This window comes from Hemiscyllium ocellatum, chromosome 6 (genome assembly GCF_020745735.1).
Source record: "Hemiscyllium ocellatum isolate sHemOce1 chromosome 6, sHemOce1.pat.X.cur, whole genome shotgun sequence".
Classification (NCBI taxonomy): Eukaryota; Metazoa; Chordata; class Chondrichthyes; order Orectolobiformes; family Hemiscylliidae; genus Hemiscyllium; species Hemiscyllium ocellatum.
In genome coordinates, this window is record NC_083406.1 from 3,870,767 (window position 1) to 3,891,900 (window position 21,134).

General features: G+C 40.6%; 1 protein-coding gene across 1 annotated transcript in view; it reads left to right on the top strand.

Annotated features, from left to right (window-relative positions):
• Positions 1 to 21,134, top strand: part of LOC132816349 (protein diaphanous homolog 3-like) — a 545,172-nt gene that overhangs the window by 115,780 nt on the left and 408,258 nt on the right. The window contains exons 6-8 of the mRNA XM_060825802.1: positions 18,092 to 18,163; positions 18,272 to 18,341; positions 18,924 to 19,060. Of these exons, the coding sequence (XP_060681785.1) occupies positions 18,092 to 18,163; positions 18,272 to 18,341; positions 18,924 to 19,060 (279 nt within the window). The remainder of the gene's footprint in view (positions 1 to 18,091; positions 18,164 to 18,271; positions 18,342 to 18,923; positions 19,061 to 21,134) is intronic.

Consider the following 21,134-nt stretch of genomic DNA (forward strand, 5'->3'; position numbering starts at 1 on the left):
GAATATTTTGGTATATGTGTTTAAGCTCTGTCTGATGGAAGAGTTGAAAGAGATTATAACCAGGGTGGCAACTTGTTCTTTTACCAACTATCATAGTAGATTATGTTGGCTGCCTTTCAGAGGCAGGAAAAAGTATCGATGGAGTCAACAGATGAAAGCTGATGGACTGGTCTATGTTCACAACTCTGTAGTTTCTTACTTGGGCAGAGCAGTTGCCATACCAAGTTGTGATGCATCCAAATAGAATGCTTTCTATGCGGCATCTATAAAAATTAGTATGAATATTTACAAACAGGCTGAATTTTCTTAGTCTCCTGATAAGTAGAGCATCAACTGTTGCATCACGTGGGTAGACCAGGAGAGATTGTTGGTGATCATCATTCCTTGAAACTTGATGCTCCTGATCATTTCCACCTCCGATCCATTGATGTAGATAGGGCTTGCCCACCATCTTGCTTCCTGGAATCAATGATCAGTATTGGTAAAATAAAAAAAAAACGAAAACTACTCTTGTGGGCTGTACTTTGATCTACTAAACTTGCTGGCCCAATCTATATTCTTACACCCATAAAACTTGTGTATGACTAATTTGTGAATCTGTGTGTGTATTGGAATTTTAAAGTGGTACAGCTTAAGTCACATTGTTGTAAATTAGTAATCCATTTTATTGCCATTCAGAGTAGAGTTATTTTCTTGTTAATGATGAAACCTGATGCGAATTACTCTTGTCCTGAATCATGGTTTGTCAAGCAGTTCGATCAACTTGGTGGTTTAGTTGAGTAGTTACACATTTGTGATGGCTTCTGGAATAGTAGGGCTTGAATATTGGCTCACTATTTGCGATTAAATCAAAGCAGTGCATAGATTTTGATGCTGCGTTTGCTAATCAGCATAATTTAATTCTTGATCTTATATTGTTATTGCTTCCTTAATGATGCACTTACAGTTAACATAAGATGATTACTTCATTTTTTTAGAGCTATTGTTTTCAAGCGTTGATATTGCCAGCATTGTTGAAGCAACTATGCCGCTTAAACTGCAGAAAAAAATTACAGGCACATCAATTCTTCTAAAAAAATAAGTTTTTTGCTAATGGTGGTATTCACTTCTGACTCTGAAGGTTGTGATTTCAAATTCCAACTGCAAGAAATTTTGCACAAATCTCGGCTGTCAACTCTGAGACATTGTCAGGAAATCTTCTGTCAGGAAATCTGCTGTCCTTACTTAGTTTACCTGATGCTTGATTCCAGACCAAAGCAGTTTGCTGGTCTCTCAGATGCCCTCTGAAATTGGTGAGCAAATCACGACAATGTGTGAGAATAAAATGACATGCTAGATGACAGTGCATTCTGATATTGGATACCCAGCGCCACCAACTCTGCAAAATCATCTTTGCTAACATCTGGGTACTTCTTTGATATTGGAGAGCTGTCTCATTAGGCTAGTCATGTAAATATGCAGAGAATCAGCCTCAAGGCACATCTTGCAGTAGTGATCTAAGCCTAAAGATCTTCAGCTGTTTCATCAATGGCCTTCTTTCTGTAATAAGGTATGGGAATATTCTTTGATGTTTCCAAAATGTACATTCGTACTTCCTGAGATAATGAAACTGTCCACGCCTGCACGTAACAAGATCTGAGCATATTTCAAAATATGGATTTAAAAAAATACACCATTTCATTCAAAGAAATATAATGTATAATAAAATGTAATTTTCTTTAAAATATGCTCACCTACCATGTTGTGACTTTAGAGTGACTAGACCCCATTTGATGGTAGTTGTTGCTCAATGCAATTGATAGCTGAAGTCCCAGAATTACATGCATCGACCAATATTTGCCACTAAGTAGAATCCACATCTTCAATGAGAGTTCAGAAGGAGCCAAGAGCAGCTCAAGAAAATATCTTGTGTATAAGGTAAGAACAGATGGGATAAGGTTGGTTGCTGGAGGTGAGCCATTCCAAGGGTTAAGGCTAGGCAGGGACCAATGCAGGGGACAAGGCCAAAAGAAGGGAGGAGATGGATTGTTAGCAAAGGCAGGAGCACAGTAGGAATGGTCATGTATTGAGGCTTATCAATAACTCCGTGGCAATGATATTAAAGTGAAACTGGAAGCATTAAAAAGATTTATTGACATGACTTTAACAATGTTAAAGTGAAACACTGATAAATAAGTCACTGTTAAATAGGGACTTACTATTCTTGTAATTTTTAAAATATCCGAATCCAACTATCTTTAATGGTGAAATCGTAAAGTTTGCAATAAGTGGTAAACCTAAAAAGGTGAATGTTCAATGCCCGCTCTTCTGATTAGGGCTAATTTTTCAACTTCTTGCCAAGGTATGTTTGTTTCTATTAATTGGCTTCTTATGTTAAGCTTTTCGCTATGTTAACATAGTAATGCATTAAATATGAAAAATGCATACTCTTTGTTGACCCATGGATATGCAACAATCAATTCTAAATTGGTCTCCAGCTAATTTGATGAGCATCAGAGGATTGTTTGTGGCTATGTTGACATTATTTCCTGAAAGTTTGGTGAATCAGCTTAAAACTGGTCCACAATTTATCTACATATGTGGCTGTGGCCAGTCATATACGCCTTGTATTGGAATGGGGAGTAGTTGGAGAGTACAGTATGGTTGTGTTTTTGTGCAGTGGAACTGAAACTCTCCTGTGGGCCACTTTGAAGGTCCCTCTTGAGTCCACATGGCAAGGTTCAATAGGTGATTGCATCAAATTGTTTACTCATGGGTTCCCTCCCCCTCATAAAATGTAGTACATAGAACATAGAAAAATACAGCGCAGTACAGGCCCTTTTGCCCTCGATGTTGTGCCGACCCAAGCCCACCTAACCTACACTAACCCACTATCCTCCATATGCCTATCCAATGCCCGTTTAAATGCCCATAAAGAGGGAGAATCCACCACTGCTACTGGCAGGGCATTCCATGAACTCACGACTCACTGAGTAAAGAATCTACCCCTAACATCTGTCCTATACCTACCTCCCCTTAATTTAAAGCTATGGCCCCTCGTAATAGCTGACTCCAAACGTGGAAAAAGGTTCTCATTGTATACCCTATCTTGTACACCTCTATCAAGTCACCCCTAAACCTTCTTTTCTCCAATGAAAACAGCCCCAAATGCCTCAGCCTTTCCTCATACGATCTTCCTACCATACCAGGCAACATCCTGGTAAACCTCCTCTGCACCCGTTCCAGTGCCTTCACATCCTTCCTATAGTATGGCGACCAAAACTGCACACAATACTCCAGATGCGGCCGCACCAGTGTCTTATACAACTGCAACATGACCTCAGGACTCCGGAACTCAATTTCTCTACCCAGAAAAGTCAGTACGCCATATGCCTTCTTCACAGCACTTTTTACCTGGGTGGCAACTTTCAGAGATCTGTGTACATTGACACCAAGATCCCTCTGCTCATCCACACTACCAAGTATCCGACCAATAGCCCAGTACTCCATCTTCTTGTTACTTTTACCAATGTGAATCACTTCACACTTACCTACACTGAACTCCATTTGCCATCTTTCTGCCCAGCTCTGCAGCTTATCTATATTCCGCTGTAACCTGCCACATCCTTCCTCACTGTCAACAACTCCACCGACTTTCGTATCACCCGCAAACTTGCTCACCCAACCTTCTAGCTCCTCCTCCAGGTCATTTATAAAAATGACAAACAGCAATGGTCCCAAAACAGATCCTTGCGGAACACCGCTAGTAACAGCACACCAAGATGAACCTTTACCGTCAACTACTACCCTCTGTCTTCTTCCAGACAGCCAATTCCTAATCCAAACCTCTAACACACCCTCAATGCCATACCTCCGTATTTTTTGCAGTAGCCTACCATGGGGAACCTTATCAAACGCCTTACTAAAATCCATATACACCACATCTACCGCTTTACCCTCGTCCACCTCCTTAGTCACCTTCTCAAAGAATTCAATAAGGTTTGTGAGGCACGACCTGCCCTTCACAAAACCATGCTGACTATCCTTGATCACATTATTCCTATCCAGATGTTCATAAATCCTATCCCTTACAATTCTGTCTAAGACTTTGCCCACAACAGAAGTGAGACTCACCGGCCTATAGTTACTAGGGTTATCCCTACTCTCCTTCTTGAACAAGGGAACCACATTTGCTATCCTCCAGTCTTCTGGCACTATTCCTGTAGACAACGAGGACATAAACATCAAGGCCAATGGTTCTGCAATCTTCTCCCTTGCTTCCCAGAGAATCCTAGGATAAATGCCATCAGGCCCAGGAGACTTATCTAATTTCACCCTTTCCAGAATTTCCAACACCTCTTCCCTACATATCTCAAAGCCATCCATTCTAATTAATTGTGACTCAATATTCACATCGGCAACAATGTCCTGTTCCTGAGTGAATACTGACGAAAAGTATTCATTCAGTGTCTCTCCAATTTCTTCAGCCTCCACGCACAACTTCCCACTACTATCCTTGACTGGACCTATTCCTACCCTAGTCATTCTTTTATTCCTGACATACCTATAGAAAGCCTTTGGGTTTTCCCTAATCCTACCAACCAAGGACTTCTCATGTCCCCTCCTTGCTGCTCTTAGCTCTCTCTTTAGATCCTTCCTGGCTACCTTATAACTCTCAATTGCCCCAATTGAACCTTCACACCTCATCTTTACATAGGCCGCCCTCTACCCTTTAACAAGGGATTCCAATTCTTTATTAAACCACGGCTCCCTCACACGACCCTTTCCTCCCTGACTGACAGGTACATACTTATCAAGGACACTCAATAGCTGCTCCTTGAACAAGCTCCACATATCGATTGTGCCCTTCCCTTGAAGCCTACTTTTCCAAGCCACGCATCCTAAATCATGCCTCACCGCATCATAATTTCCCTGCCCCCAGCTATAACTCTTGCCCTGCAGTGCACACTTATCCCTCTCCATCACTAGAGTAAAAGTCATCGAATTGTGATCACTGTCCCCAAAGTGCTCACCTACCTTCAGTTCTAACACCTGGCCTGGTTCGTTACCCAGAACCAAATCCAGTATGGCTTCACCTCTTGTTGGCATGTCTACGTATTGTGTCAGGAAACCCTCCTGCACACATTGGACAAACACCGACCCATCTAACGTACTCGAGCTATAGCTTTCCCAGTCAATATCTGGAAAGTTAAAGTCCCCCATAACAACCACCCTATTACTTTCACTCTTCTCCTGAATCATCCTCGCAATTCTTTCTTCTATGTCTCTAGGACTATTAGGAGGCCTGTAGAAAACTCCTAACAGAGTGACCTCACCTTTCCTATTTCTAACCTCAGCCCAAACTACCTCAGATGGCGAGTCTTCATCCATCGTCCTTTCCACCGCTGTAATACTATTCTTGACAAGCAATGCCACATCTCCCCCTCTTTTACCCCTCTTTTAGTAGTGTGGAAAGGGCCTTTGTCAGCCACTTGAGTAATACAGTTGGCCTTTGGCAGAAGACATTTCCTCCAATCCCACGGTGCTGGCCTTTTCCACTTCCCAACATATTTGCACAGGCCCCGCAGAACTCAGCCCCATGAGATTTGAGTGATGCAAATTCTAAACAATGGCTATCTCCAAAACAGGAGCTTCTGTGCCTGTTTGCGGCGTGTTCAATAGCCCTGCCATTGTTGATACCCTGCCATCTCTCTCTTTCTAAAAACAATGTGACAGCCATGTTGCAGAAAAATAAACTGAACCGTCCAGCACCATATGTAATATGGCTGCAAAAATAAGGCAGAGGCTTCCATAGTAGATAACTTCATTTCTAAATTCCCAAACCGTTCTCACCATCTAGAAAGTCAGAAAAGTGATAGGATGCTTTCCACTTGTTTGTGTTTGTGTAGCTCCACCAATTGCAATGAACTGCGAGGCTGACTAGGGCAAAGCAGATTATTTCAAGAAAAGCAAATGCTGGAAGTTTGAAACAAACTCTGCGGGTCTGGCAATATCTGTGGAGAGAGAAATAGTGCTAATTTTTCTAGTATAATATGACTCTGAGTCATACCAAACTTGAAACCTTAATTGTTTCTCTCTCCACAATGTGACATTTTCCAGCATTCTCTGTGATTGAAAGCAGAGCATTTGATTGGCACAAATCATAGGGTAAACAGTTATTCCATTAACTCATAGTGAATTTTGATTACATTGTTTTCCATGTTGAAGTAGTTCATCAAGGGTTCTTCAACTGTATTTTTTAAATCCATGTCATTTGGCACCTTGAAAGAAGTGCACAGCAGGGACAAGGGAACATCATCACTATCAAGTTTCTCCAACATTATTTGGAAATATATTGCAATTCTTTCATGATGCTTTGTCTCTATCATGGAGCTGCCTCCTAAACAGCACTCTGTAATTCCCTCCAGCACATGCATTGCAATAGTTCAAGAAGGTGGTTCACCATTATCTGATTGAGAACATTAAGGATGGAGAATAAATGCTGGATCTTCCAGCAATGCTTTAATTCCATGACTTTCTAAATTGGTTCAAAGCGACTGATAAAAGCACCAACGTTATCATTGGGAGAAATCTTTTATACAGTGAATGTTTAGGATCTCCACTGCTGAAGAGCAGTGAAGACTGATGCAGTTGAGGCCTCCAAAAGATAATTGGATAATTATAATACTGTCTCTTTTATACTTTAAATGTATTAATATATTTTCTAATCTTATCTTTTGGTGTCATGTCAATTGATCTGTCTTCCTGATGAATGCTGAGGCAATGAGATTATTTCATATTTCTGATGTTTCACTGTCATAGCCTGTATTTCTTTCCTTTCCTTTCAAGACTCTAATTACATCATGACTTTCCTTATTAAGTGCTGACTGAATGTTATACTGTTTTGCCATTAAAAAAAAAACATTCCTCCTTCCCTTCTTTTGCATTTCATACCTTCCAGGTTAAAAGAAACATAGTTATCAGAACGTTCAGCCCTACCAACATGTTTAGGCATCAATATAAACAAATGTGATCAGTGACCTAACTCTACACACATACATTTGCCCCCATATCCCTTCATATCATTGAAAGCAAATATAAATTTAAAGTTAATTTTCCTAGTATCAAATCCATTTGTGGAAAAACGTTATAAGTTTCTACCACTCTTTGGATGTAGTTTTTCCCTTACTTCATTTCTAAAAGATCTTGTTCTAATTTTTGGATAATAGCTCCTAGCTGTAGACTTCCCAACCAGTAGATACAGTTTCTCTCCTATTCTTCTCTCCACCCAATTGGTTCCTTTTAATTTCTTGAAAACTTCAATCAAATCATCGCACAACTATCTCCAGCTTGTGAATAGAACCAGTTTTCTCAAACACTTACCAAAATTTTACCTTTGACAGCGAGGTAAAGTTCTTGTCAACCTACCTTTCACTTCCTCCAAAACCTATGTATTTTTCCAAATGTGTGATGCCCAGACCTGTGACTATTACAAGAGGTTTGGTGCAACCAGAACTTTGTGCAGCTGTAGTTAACACATGACCATTTGTATTTTATCTTCGACGTACAAAGACCGGTATTTTACGAACTTTTCCAATCAATATGTCCAGTAATTAAAAGAGGGATAGCCAGGCAATATATTGTAACTGCATGATGTGGGAACATTTGGACCCCGTTGTAGTTCATTGTCACCACACCTTTAGCAAAGGTTAGTTGCTTAACGAACTCTGGGTCAAAATTGATGAGCGAGAGTCTGAGCTTCGAATACTGCAATATATCGGGAGGGGAAGAGTTACCTGGAGGCTGTGTTTCAGGAGGCACTCACACCCCTTATATTAACTACCATGAATTCAGTCAGTGGTCAGGGACAGGAGGTGTGACTTGGAGTGAGGCAGTAAGAGGGATCCAGGAGGTAATGCTGAAGAAGCCTCAGTTCCTGAGCTTGTATAACAGGTTTGAGATTCTTGCTCACTGTGTGGATGAGAGTGAGGCTGTAGGGAGGATGAGCAAACTGATCATAGCACCATGGTACAGGGAGCCATTCAAAGTGGGGGAGAAAAGAGCAATGTAATTGTAATCAGGGAAAGTATAGTCAGGGGAACTGACACTGTTCTCTGTGGTCAGAATCGTGAGACCCAAAGACTGTGTTGTCTGCCTGGTGCCTGGATTCAGGATATCTCATCAGGGCTGCAGAGGAACTTGGAATGGGAGGGAAAGATCCAGCTGTTGTGGTCCACATAGGTGCCAAAGATATAGGTAGAAAGGGGAAAGAAGTTCTGCTGAGGGAATATCGGCTGCTGAGGGCTAAATTTAAAAAAACAGAACTAGAAAAGTAATAATCTCTGGATTATTATCTGACCTACAAACCAATTACCTCAGGGTCAACACGATTAATGAATGATGAATGAATGATTTGATTGTCACATATATCTTGAAGATGTAGTGAAAAGTGTTTTGTGGCACAATTCGGTGCCATTTTGAGTTACAAAAAGAGTAAAAAAGTGATTTAAATACCATTTCATCTTTTGTTCAAACTGTGGTCTTATTCAGGGCTCCAGGGCTTCTGTAAGGTCTCTGGAAAAAGTTCTGGTCCTCGAGGAATCCTGCTCTGGGAACAGCAAGGGATGATGCCAATGACCCAGGAGATTCTGGCTCTGCTAGCATCTGACACCAAGAGTCCTGGCTCCACTGCCACCAAGACTCCCTACTCCAGGCACTACTGCCACCAAGAGTCTTGGCTCTGGGCCTATTACTTCCGGGAGACCCTATTCCGGGCACTGCTGGTGCTTCTGCCACCTTCAAACGTCCAGGCTCCGGACGTTTTGCCGTCCGTAGTCTCTGCTCTTGACATCGGTGCTGCCAAAAGTCCAGGCTTGTCCTATCATCATCGCTGCCAAGAGTCCAGGGTCCAGGCAGTGCCACCACCACCCCGACCCCTAATCCACTGCTAACTTTGCAGTCATTGCCCCGCTGACACCATGCTGGCCTTGAAGATGAAGAAAGAAAAGAAAGATGATAAGGAAAGACAATAGTGCAGCAATGGCAGGGGTTTCTAGGGGTAATTCGGGAGGCACAGCAGAAATTCATCCCAAGAAAGAGGAAACATACTAAAGTGGGGGGGGGGATACAAGGGAACCATGGCTAACAAGGAATGTCAGGAGCAGCATGAAAGCAAAAGAAAAAACATACGATGTAGTAAAAATTAGTGGAAAGTCAGAGGATTGGAAAGCTTTGAAAATCAGTGGAGGTTAACTAAAAGCTTATTGGAGAAGTTGAAATATGGAAGTAAGCTGGCTGTAATATAAAAGAAAATTGTAAGAGATGTTTTTAGATACCTCAAAGGTAAGAGAAGCAAGAGTGGACATTGCACTGCTGGAAAATGAGGCTAGAGAAATAGTAATAATAAAAAATGAAATGGCAGAGGAACTGAATAGGTGCTTTGCATCGGTTTTCACGGTGGAAAACACCAGCAGCATACCAGAACTTCAAGAGGTTCATTGGCAGAGGTGAGTGGCCATCACTAAGGAGCAGGTGCTGGGGAGACTGATAGGACTGAAGGTGGATAAATCACCCGGACTGGATGGGCTACGGTCCAGTTTTCATGAAGATAGCTGAGGAGATTGTACAGGTATTAATGGTGATCTTCCAGGAATCATTGGAGTCAGGGAGGCTAACAAGCGACTGGAATGTAGCATCTCTATTTAAGGAAGGCAGAAGAGAGAAAATAAAACCTATAGGCTGGTAAGCCTGACCTTTGTCTTTAGTGAGATTTTAGAGTCCATTATTAAGGATGATATTGCAAAGTACTTGTAAGTGCATGGTGAGAAAGGACTGAGCCAACACAGCTTCAAGAGGAAGTTATGCCTGAGAAATCTGTTCGAATTCTCTGAGAAGGTAATAAGCAAATTGGCTAAAGGAGAGCCAGTGGATATGATCTATTTGAATTTCTAGTAGGCCTTTGATAAGGTACCGCATGCAAGACTGCTAAATAACATAAGAACCCATGGTGTTCAGGACAAGGGACAAGCATGGATAGCAGATTGGCTGACTGGCAGAAGGCAGAGAGTGGGCATAAAGAGCGCTCTTTCAGGATGATAACTGGTCACTAGTGGAGTTCTGTAGGGATCAGTGTTGGGATTGCAACTATTCACATTAAATATTAACACTATGGATAAAGGAACTGAGGGCGTTGTTACTAAGTTTGCAGATGACACAGGGAATGGTTCTGTTGAGGAAATGGTGAGTAGACAAAGAATACACTTTGGTAGGAAGAATTGAGGTGTGAATTATTTTCTAAATGAATGGCTATGGAAATCTGAAGTTCAACAGGAATTGGAATTCCTAGTTTAGGAATCTTTTAACGTTAACATGCATGTTCAGTTGTCGGATAGGCAGGGAAATGCATTGTCAGAATTCTTAAAAATGGCTAGTATGCAAGAGCAGAGATATATTGCTGAGGTCAATTTGGAAAATTGTGAGCAGTTTTGGGCTCCCTGCCTAAGAAAAGGTGTGCTGCCGTTGGAGAAGGTCTAGAGGAGGTTTACGAGACTGATCTCGAGAATGAAGGCCTTATTATAAGAGGAGTGGTTGAGAACTCTGGGTCTGTACTCGATGGAACACACGGAATACTGAGAGGCCTAGATAGAATGAAGGTGGAGAAGATAGTTCCATTGTTAGGAGAGACGAGGATCCAAGGAACAGTCTCAGAGTGAAGGGACGACCCTTTAAAACTGTGATAAGAAGGTGACAATGGGGGAGCACTATGTGACCAGTGACCATAGTTCTATTAATTTTAAAATAGTTATGGAGAGAAGCAAAACCGATCCATGCGTTCAGTTTCTAAATTGGGGTAAGGCAAATTTTGATGGAATTGGACAGGAGCTTGCAGGGGTTGATTGGAGTAATTTGTTTGCAGGCAAAGAGACGTTTGGCAAGGGGTGGATGCCTTTAAAAGTGAAATAGCTAGTGTTCAAGGTCTGTATGTTCCTGTGAGGGCAAGGTTGGCAGGAAGAGGGAACCATGGATGACGAGAGATATTGACCAGAAAAAAGAAGGAAGCATGATTCAGGTACAGGCAGCTGGGATCAAGGGAATCCTTGGAGGTATATAGGGGATACAGGAGTTTAGATTAGATTACTTACAGTGTGGAAACAGGCCCTTCGGCCCAACAAGTCCACACCGACCCGCCGAAGCGCAACCCTCCCATACCCCTACATTTACCCCTTACCTCACACTACGGGCAATTTAGCATGGCCAATTCACCTGACCTGCACATCTTTGGACTGTGGGAGGAAACCGGAGCACCTGGAGGAAACCCACGCAGACACGGGGAGAACGTGCAAACTCCACACAGTCAGTCGCCAGAGGCGGGAATTGAACCACTGTGCCACCGTGCCGCCCACTACTGAAGAAGGAAATCAGGAGGGCGAAAAGGGGGCATGAGGTAGCCTTGGCTGAGAAGATTAGAATGAGTCCAAACAGGTTCTTTAAGTATATTAAAGGAAAAAGAATAACGGGAAAGAGAATAGGGCCCCTCAAGGACCAAAGTGGACAGGTATATGTGGAACCGGATGAGATGGGCGGGGTCCTCAATATTTACCATGGAGAAAGACAGGAAGACTTGGAAAGTTAATGGTGATATCTTGAGAACAGTCCATATTACAGTAGAGGAGATGTTGGACATATTAGAGTATATGAAGGTGGATAAATCTCCTGGTCCTGATCAGACATATCCAAGAGCACTGCAAGAGGCTAGAGAAAAAATTGTGGAGTCGCTGGTTGATATTATTGCATTATTGTTAGCCATGGGTGAGGTCTTGGAAGACCTGAAGGTAGCAAATGTTGTGCCCTTATTCAAGAAGGGCTGTAAAGAAAAGCCTGGGAACTTATGACCAGTGTGCCTAGCATCTGTGGGAGGTGCGTTACTTGAGAAGATTTTGGGGGATAAGATATACATGCATTTGGAAAGACAGGGTTTGATTAGGAGTAGTCAGCATGACTTTGTGCATGCGAGTACATGCCTTACAAATCTGTTATAGTTCTTTGATGAAGTGATCAGGAAGGTTGATGAGAGCAAAGTGGTAGGGGAAGTCTGTATGGATTTTAGTAAGGCTTTTGATAAGGTTCCACATGGTAGGCTGCTCTAGAAGGTTAGATCACATGGGATCCAAAGGAGCTGGCAAATTGAATACACGATTGGTTTGATGGCAGGAAGCGGAGGGTAATAGTGGAAGGATGCTTGTCGGAATGGAGGCCTGTGACTAGTGGTGTACCACGGGAGTTGGTGCTGGGCCCATTGCTGTTTGCTATCTATAACAATGATATGGATCAGAATGTACAAAGCATGATTAGTAAGTTTGCAGATGACACTAAAATAGGCAGCATCATGGACAGTGAGGAAGGTTATCAGAAATTGCAGCAGGACCTTGATCAGCTGGGGAAGTGGGTGAGAAATGGCAAATTGAGTTTAATGTAGATAAGTATGAGGTCTTGCATTTTAGAAAGTCAAATCAAGGTAGAAACTTCATGGTGAATGGTAGGGCCTTAAGGAGTGTAATGGAAAGAAGGACCTTGGAGTTCAGGTGTATGGTTCTCTGAAAGTGGAGTCCCAGGTAGACAGTGCAATTAAGAAGGCGTTTGGCACGCTGGTCTTCATTAGTCAGGGCATTGAGAAAAAAGTTGGGAAGTTATGTTGCAGTAATACAGGATGTTGCTGAGGCTGCACCTTGAGTATTGTGTTCAGTTTTGGTCAGGAAGGATATTATTAAACTGGAAAGAGTGCAGAAGAAATTTGCAAGGATGTTGCCAGGACTCAAGGGCCTGAGTTATAGGAGGGGTCAGACAAGCTAGGACTTTTTCCTTTAGAGCATAGGCGATTGAGGAGAGATCTTATAGAGTCACAGAGATGTACAGCATGGAAGCAGACCCTTCGCTCCAACCCGTCCATCCCAACCAGATATCCCAACCCAATCTCGTCCCACCTGCCAGCACACGGCCCACGTCCCTCCAAACACTTCCTATTCGTTTACCCATCCAAATGCCTCTTAAATGTTGCAATTGAACCAGCCTCCACCACATCCTCTGGCAGCTCATTCCATACCTGTACCACACTCTATGTGAAAAAGTTGCCCCTTAGGTCTCTTTTATATCTTTCCCCTCTCACCCTAAACATATGCCCTCTAGTTCTGGACTCCCCGACCCCAAGGAAAAGACTTTGTCTATTTACCCTACCCATGCCCCTCATAATTTTGTAAACCTCTATAAGGTCACCCCTCAGTGTCCGACACTCCAGGGAAAACAGCCCCAGCCTGTTCAGCCTCTCCCTATAGCTCAAATCCTCCAACCCTGGTAACATCCTTGTAAACCTTTTGTGAACCCTTTCCGGTTTCACAACATCTTTCCGATAGGAAGGAGACCAGAATTGCATGCAATATTCCAACAGTGGCCTAACCAATGTCCTGTACAGCTGCAACATGACCTCCCAACTCCTGTACTCAATACTCCGACCAATAAAGGAAAGCATACCAAACGCCTTCTTCACTATCCTATCTACTTGTGACTCCACTTTCACGGAGCTATGAACCTGCACTCCAAGGTCTCTTTGTTCAGCAACACTCCCTGGGACCGTACCATTAAGTATATAAATCCTGCTAAGATTTGCTTTCTCAAAATGCAGCACCTCGCATTTATCTGAATTAAACCCCATCTGTCACTTCTCAGCCCATTGGCCCATCTGGCCCATCCTGTTGTGATCTGAGGTAACCCTCTTCGCTGTCCACTATACCTCCAATTTTGGTGTAATCTGCAAACTTACTAACTGTACCTCTTATACTCGCATCCAAATCATTTATGTAAATGACAAAAAGTAGAGGACCCAGCACCGATCCTTATAGCACTCATCTGGCCCATCCTATTGTGATCTGAGGTAACCCTCTTCGCTGTCCACTATACCTCCAATTTTGGTGTAATCTGCAAACTTACTAACTGTACCTCTTATACTCGCATCCAAATCATTTATGTAAATGACAAAAAGTAGAGGACCCAGCACCGATCCTTATAGGTCACAGGCCTCCAGTCTGAGAAACAACCCTCCACCACCACCCTCTGTCTTTTACCTTCTAGAAGTGTCGAAGATCATGAGAGGCATGGATAGAGTGAATGCATTCAGCCTTTTTTCCAGGATTGGAAAATCGAGGACTAGAGGGTATCATAGATACACAGAAACAGACCCTTCAGTCTAACTTGTCCATGCCCTCCAGATATCCTTAATTAATCTAGTCCCATTTGCCCATATCCCTCTAAACCTTTCCTGTTCCTATACCAATCCAGATGCCTTTTAAATGGCGTAATTGTAAAAGCCTCCACCACTTCCTCTGGCAGCTCATTCCATGCTAGACAGGAAAGAATAAAAGTGAAGCTGATGGACAACCTTTTTACACAGAGGGTGGTACACAGCGAAGTGGTTGAGGCAGGCACATCAATAACATTTAAAAGGCATTTGGACAAAATACATGAATAGGAAAGGTGGATATTGCCCAAGTGTTGGGAAATGGAGTTAGCGTGGATAGACATGTTGGTCAGCCTGGACCAGTTTGGGCCGTGCTATAGGACTCTATGACTCTGGAGTCCTCAAGTTGCTAAATTTTGAGACTGCTTTTCTGAAATCTTGTATTGAAGGCACAGGAATTTCCTCCAATTAAATATTGGGGATACTAAAGACATGGTTTTCTGTCCTTGCTCCAGATTCTATTCCCTTACTATTGACTCCAGCACTTGCCCTGCAAAGTATTTGTGATCAAGCTCGCTTTCAACCTTGGTGTTACGTCTGATCCTGTGCCACGACTAATAGGGCCTATGTCCACATCTTAGCTCATCTGTTGCTAAAACCCCCATTTATGCCTTTTTTACTTTTGGACTTACTCATTTCAGTGCTCTTCTAGCTTGTTTCCCACTCTGCCCCCTATAAATCTGAGGTTTCCTCTATTTTAATTCTCAGCAAGTCCAGTTTCCTCTATTTTAATTCTCAGCAAGTCCGCTTTCCATATTATGACTATGCTTGCAGAATACCATTTGTTCCAGGTGACACTGGAAAATTTACCTTTAGATTTGTTAGTTCTATGCCTTGTGTTATGCTCCTACACATTATCCCTATCTAATACTCGACCAACTTTATTCTGTTCTCAGGACTTTAATCATGAATCACAGGAACATTTGAGGTATAAAATCCCTGTTGATTTGTCTCACTGCTCTGAATCTGAGTTTGTTCCTGATTTCAATTAATTTTGAGAAGTATGCCTTGATTCTTTGATTTCTATGTTGAGTATGTACTAACTCCCTATTATTATTTATTACTTTATTAGCCTTTAAATTTCCTCTCAAATGCTATCTGTTGTGTCAAATTTTATCTCAGAATTTGGCCTTGATGGACCTCATAGACCTTTGTGCAAAAAAGAAACTGATTGCAATGTTCTCCCACCCAGAAGGTAATATAAATCACGGAAGGCAATATAGGATTTTGCTCCTAACTGAATTGTTGGTGATTATATCCTTCAGGTATCTGAAGTGAACTTTTGACATGATCTATCTATGCCAGAACAATTGTCAACTTGTAGTTGATCCAACTGAGTCTTTCTCTTCGGAAACAGGACACCAGTCAGAACTAGGTCAGAACTAATGAATTTGACCCCACTTGTGAATCTTTTGTTTGTGGATAACAAGGTCATCTCTGTCTTCTCAGAAGAGACTCGTCAAGCCTGATTTAATGCCTTCATGAAAGCCTAGCGAAGAACTGTTCTCGGCTTCAACCTCAATAAGACTAAAGTCCTTTATCAAGTTCCGGTTCATTCCTTCATTAAGATCAATGGAGAAATTCTCCCAAACGTGGAACATTTCCCTGACCTGGTGAGCTACCTTTCATCTAAGACTGATATCCACGCAGAGATTCAACTTTGCATCTAATCAGTGAGCACTGCCTTTGAATGCTGAAGAATGAGAGTCTTCGATGACTGTGACATCTGTGCTGATACCAGGATCCTTGTGTGTAAAGCAGTCATCCTTCTGACTCTACTAGCCGGTTCCAAAAACATTTGAACACCATCTCAAGGCCCTTAAGATCAATGCCATTTGAGACAGATTCTGTCTGATGCATCAACTGGGAGGACATGCGTACTAATATCAGGGTCCTCAAAGCAGCCAAGAGTATCAGCATTGAGGCCATAATAATCGAAACCAACCTCGCTGGCTGTCCATGTGCTTAGGATGCCTGAGTTTCAATTGCCACAGTGAATTGTCTTCATCCAACTCAAAAAAGGCATTTGAGCGAGAGAAGGATGCATGAAGCAATTCAAAGACTCTGAAGGCTTCTCTCAAGAAATGCAAGGGAGACCTTCGTTTGGAAGAAACCAACTTGGAGGAAACTCCTGTATGAAGGGACACGATTCTTTGAAAATGCTCAGTGGAGTATAGGAAAGAAAAGGGAAAAAGAATAGCAATAATTTCAAGGTTAAGGACCACTTCCACTTCCCAGAAACACCTGCCAACTGTATGGTCAGAGATGTGGGTCCAGGATCAGGCTCATCAGCTCCACAAGGACCCACAGAGTCCATTAGCAATGACACAGAATTTCCTGGGTGGACCATCAGCCTCGTTAGTGATTGGCTATCAATGACAATAACTTTCATATTATTACATCGAGCTAAAGCTAAATAACAATGTTTTTGGCCTGCCCTTATTCACTGAAGGATAAGTACATGTCTCAAATCATGAAAAATACAGAATAGAACTTATATAGTTTTATTCTATTTTCACTAGATTGGCTTTGTTGTATCAATATATATTTGCATAAATTAATTACAGATTATAGAGCTGGGGAAATGCAATAGGTTGCAATTATAGGCAGTGAGTTTCTGCCTGCCCCAGGGTTTTGTCAAATATTTTTCAAAACAAAAATTATTGTCTGGAAAAAATCATTATGTGTAGATTTTAATGAGAAAATAAAGTAATAATTGAGCAATTGTTACCTACAGGGGTAACTGACTTTAGGCTTTCATTTTTGATATACCTGCTCTACGTTCATGTCTAAAAACTGTACTGAATGCTTGACATTGTCAATATGAACTTGAACTTGAGAAGTCTGCCCAATTTTATATCAGACTCAAAGTCAGATTGGGTTCCTCTCTATCCACAACTTATTTTTTGATGTAAAAGATATTGGTGCACAATCATTCCAATGAGGAGAAAATATATTTAACACTTTATTTTAAAGGAACGTATTGTACATTGCAATACTTTCTTTTGAAAGATAGTTAAGTGCTTATCTGTTTCATATGGAAATATTGACATTTACTGACTTAAGCATTTGCTGTGGCAATGCCTGGCATAAATAATTTGTAGTTAAAGTGTGGAGCTGAATTTAATACCTATGGCCCTGTTTACTGGCTGTACAGACACTGGCAATCCTGCACGCACCATTTCTATGATTAATGGCAGCATTAAATCCCAATCAGGTGCTTATTTGCCTTCCTTTGGGAATCTTAGACTTTTGGTGAAACTATATGTGGATCTTAGAAATAAGAAGAGGATGATTACCTCGATGAGATTGAACTATAGCTTCCCTCCCCCCCAGAAAAAGTAGTGTGAAAAACTGAGAAACAAATATGTAAGGCGATCTCCAATATCTGTAAGCATACTAACGTTGTAATAGTAGGAGATTATAACTTTCCAGAGATAGATTGGGACTGCCATCATGTTCAGGGCTTGGATGGGGAGGAATTTGTTAAATGCGTTCAAGAAAATAAGGCCCTAAGCTGGCGGATGTGTGAGAAGGCTGATTGCTATCACCAACCCGACCCCATTCCCTGCTTGGCTTGTAAACTGAATTTCACCTCTCGTTTCTATGAACAATTAAAACACATGAAGCAACTTATCTTAATATATGCTGCTTAGTCATTATGACTCACACCTGATAGTGGAAAATAATATCCATTAAAATTCTTCAATATTAAATAAAATATTTTTTTTCTTTGAAACTAATTCAGTACTTTGCTGAGATTGAGGTTTCTGGACTTCCCAATGTTTTAGTTTGTTGGTTCAGTTTATTCTGTTCTGTTTTCAGTTGGGTTGGAAGCTTTGGAAATGAAGGTTTAAAGCAGCTTTTGGATGTCTTGGAGAAATTACTCACAAGGAAGTAAGTGCAGTTTCTAATGCCATATTTTAAGTTACCCGATCATCTGCTTTTTGAAATCGTTTTTGTTTCCTGAATTATAATAAATATTTTGTTTTATCCTCATCATAGTCAAGAACAAAATGACCGCAAAAGTCAACATAAAGTGATTCAGTGTTTGAGAGCATTCATGAACAACAAGGTAACTTAATGACATTACATTGCTGTGATGTTTGATATTATTTCAGATTTGCTAGATTTGATGCCTTATGTTTTCTCATTTGTCCTAAATAATGAACTTTATTTTAAAGTTATCATTTTGAAGTCTTTGTTTAGTGCATTAAGTTTAATGTTCTAATACAGACTTTTCATTGAATGTGTGGACATAGATTATTTTACAAATCATAGTTAATTTTTCCTGAAAAATTGAGTGTTGCTTTTGATTACGTAGAAGAATACATTAAAGCCTGGAAAGATTGACTTGAAGTTTTTGTGTCTATGTTTTCTAAAATGAAAACATGATGGACCAGCGGAATGCGATGGGGTACATGTCCAAATCTTTTAATTTATGTATCCTTTGCCTAATTGTCAAAATGAAGTTGTTGCATATGCAAAGACAGCAGACAATTTGAGCTGCCACTAATGGTCTGTAGTAAGCCCATTTGACTGATTAGAGAGAAAAAACAAATTCCTTTATTTAGTATTGATTGCAACTTACTCTGTGAACTTGAAAAAGTAACTTTGCGACTAATATGCAATAAATTTGCCACCTCACTAATTTTAGTATGGATTGGAAAGAATCCTGGAAGAAGAACGAAGTATATTCTTGCTGGCCAGAGCTGTTGATCCCAGGCAGCCTACCATGATGACAGATGCAATCAAGCTTTTGTCAGCAATTTGTATTGTGGGAGAAGAAAATATGTAAGTGGGTGATCTTTTTTGTTACCTCAATTGAATGTGAGTTTCACAGGAGGCAGCATTGCTATACAGGACATTTGAAGAAATAATATGCATTAATTGCTGCCAATCCTGAAAACGTTATATGATGATAGTTATTTTTAACAGAAGATTTGTTTCAAACGTCAGAGGACATAATGTTACTTGTGTTAACTGGGCTTGTTTATTATGCATTGTCACAATGTAAGGACAAGGGAAAAAAATTTGTACCTAATTCCTGTGGTACTGTGATTTTTTTATACTGGTTTTTCCTCCACTGGAAGAGTTTGCAGTTGATGGTCATCCGCTCTGTTTTAAATTCCAATTATATTTGGTGTCAACACATTAGTTGTGCTTTTAGCATGTTATTGCAGTTTGCATCCATTCATCACAATTAGTATTTAAGTGTTTTCTTCACTATGTATAGAATCATAGAAACTTAAAATACGAAAAAAGGCCATTTGATCTATTGTGTGCCAGGCTACTAGTAATTATCCAGCCTTATCCAACCTACCAGCTCTTGTTTTATAGCTTGTAGGTTACTACATTTCAAGTGCATGTTCAATTACTTTTTAAATTAAATAGAAATTTCTACCCTCTATCAAGCTTTCAGACAATGAATTTCAAATCCCCATCACATCCCGGTGAAATCTTTCTCCTCAAATCACCTGTAAACCTCATACCACTTAGGCCCGGTTATGGGTCTTTCAGTGAAGGAGTATAGGGCATTCTGTCCACTCTATCTAGACCCCTCAATTTTTCATTCTTTGATGGGTTTCCCCTCAACTCTTCTGCTCCCAAATAATGACCTTAGCCCATCCAATCTTTCCTCAGACCTTAAAATTCTTCAGTCCAGGTATTATTGCCCGAAATGTACATGCACCATCTGAAAGGCATACATCTTTCCTATTGTGTAGGAACATGAACTGCAAATAGCGTTCCAGCTATGGTCCAACTAGTGATTTATGCAGTTTGACATAGCATGTTTAACCTTTCTCTCTGTGCCTTGGCTGATAAAACACAAATTTCCTTTGTCTACTTTACCAACTTATTTTCCTGTCCCAGGATGTGGTCCAAGGGTCTTCGGTACTTTTATTCACGACAGCATCTTTCCATTCATTATAGATGCACTTGCTGCCTTTACCTTACCAAAATGTTTGATCTCAATAAAAGTTCATGAGTTTTGACCATTGATAGCTGATAAAGCATTGATGAGAGAGAAAGTTGACATGTGATACACATATTAAGTTATCTTGATCTTATTATTGCGTTAGAGTACTTATGGGTAATTTTGTTAGTTTCTACAAAGCAGAAATGGATTTGACAGTCATAGTTATAGATTTTACGAAATTTACTGAATAAATCATGGTATAGCATGCTTACGGTGACAATATGCTAAATATATGTTAACTATCTGCTCAGTATTTGAAAGAGAAAAGATAATGGAATGTTACATGTGTAGTTGTTAATTCAGCATTTAAAAAGCAATGGAAAACAAAATCAACATACAATATTAACGCTTTCTGTTGATAAATTATTATTCGTGTGTTATTAATTGGGCATGAATTATTTTAAGTATAATCTTGACATAAAGTGTAATTTGAAAAATTGGAAAGAACAGCAATATGTAATTAAAGGAAGAGCAGTGAGTACTCCTTCAAATAGAAAGTCCCTTTTAAGGTCCTAGTCTTAGCGTTCTTAAACAAAATGGAATATGAGAAATGTGCAATATATTTTAGGAAATATTCATCGCTTTATTTTCACAATTGAATAGCTGAGCATTGGTTAGAGGAGTTGAGTGTCAGAAGTGAGTAGGAATATAAAAACTAACCCAGGCAAAACCATATTTTTTTAACCTTCCTCAAGAACAAGTAAAATCATGAAGTATATTCTTTTGGATAGTTTGGAAGAAAATCAGACGCAGTAACCTAGTAAGAAAAAGAAAACATGAATTTGGAAGGTCAACATCCTATCTGAAAACTTCTGTGATTAATTTTAAAAACGCTGTATAATTCAGTGTGTTTAGATTATGGAATTAGGGAAAATAGATTGGAATGGT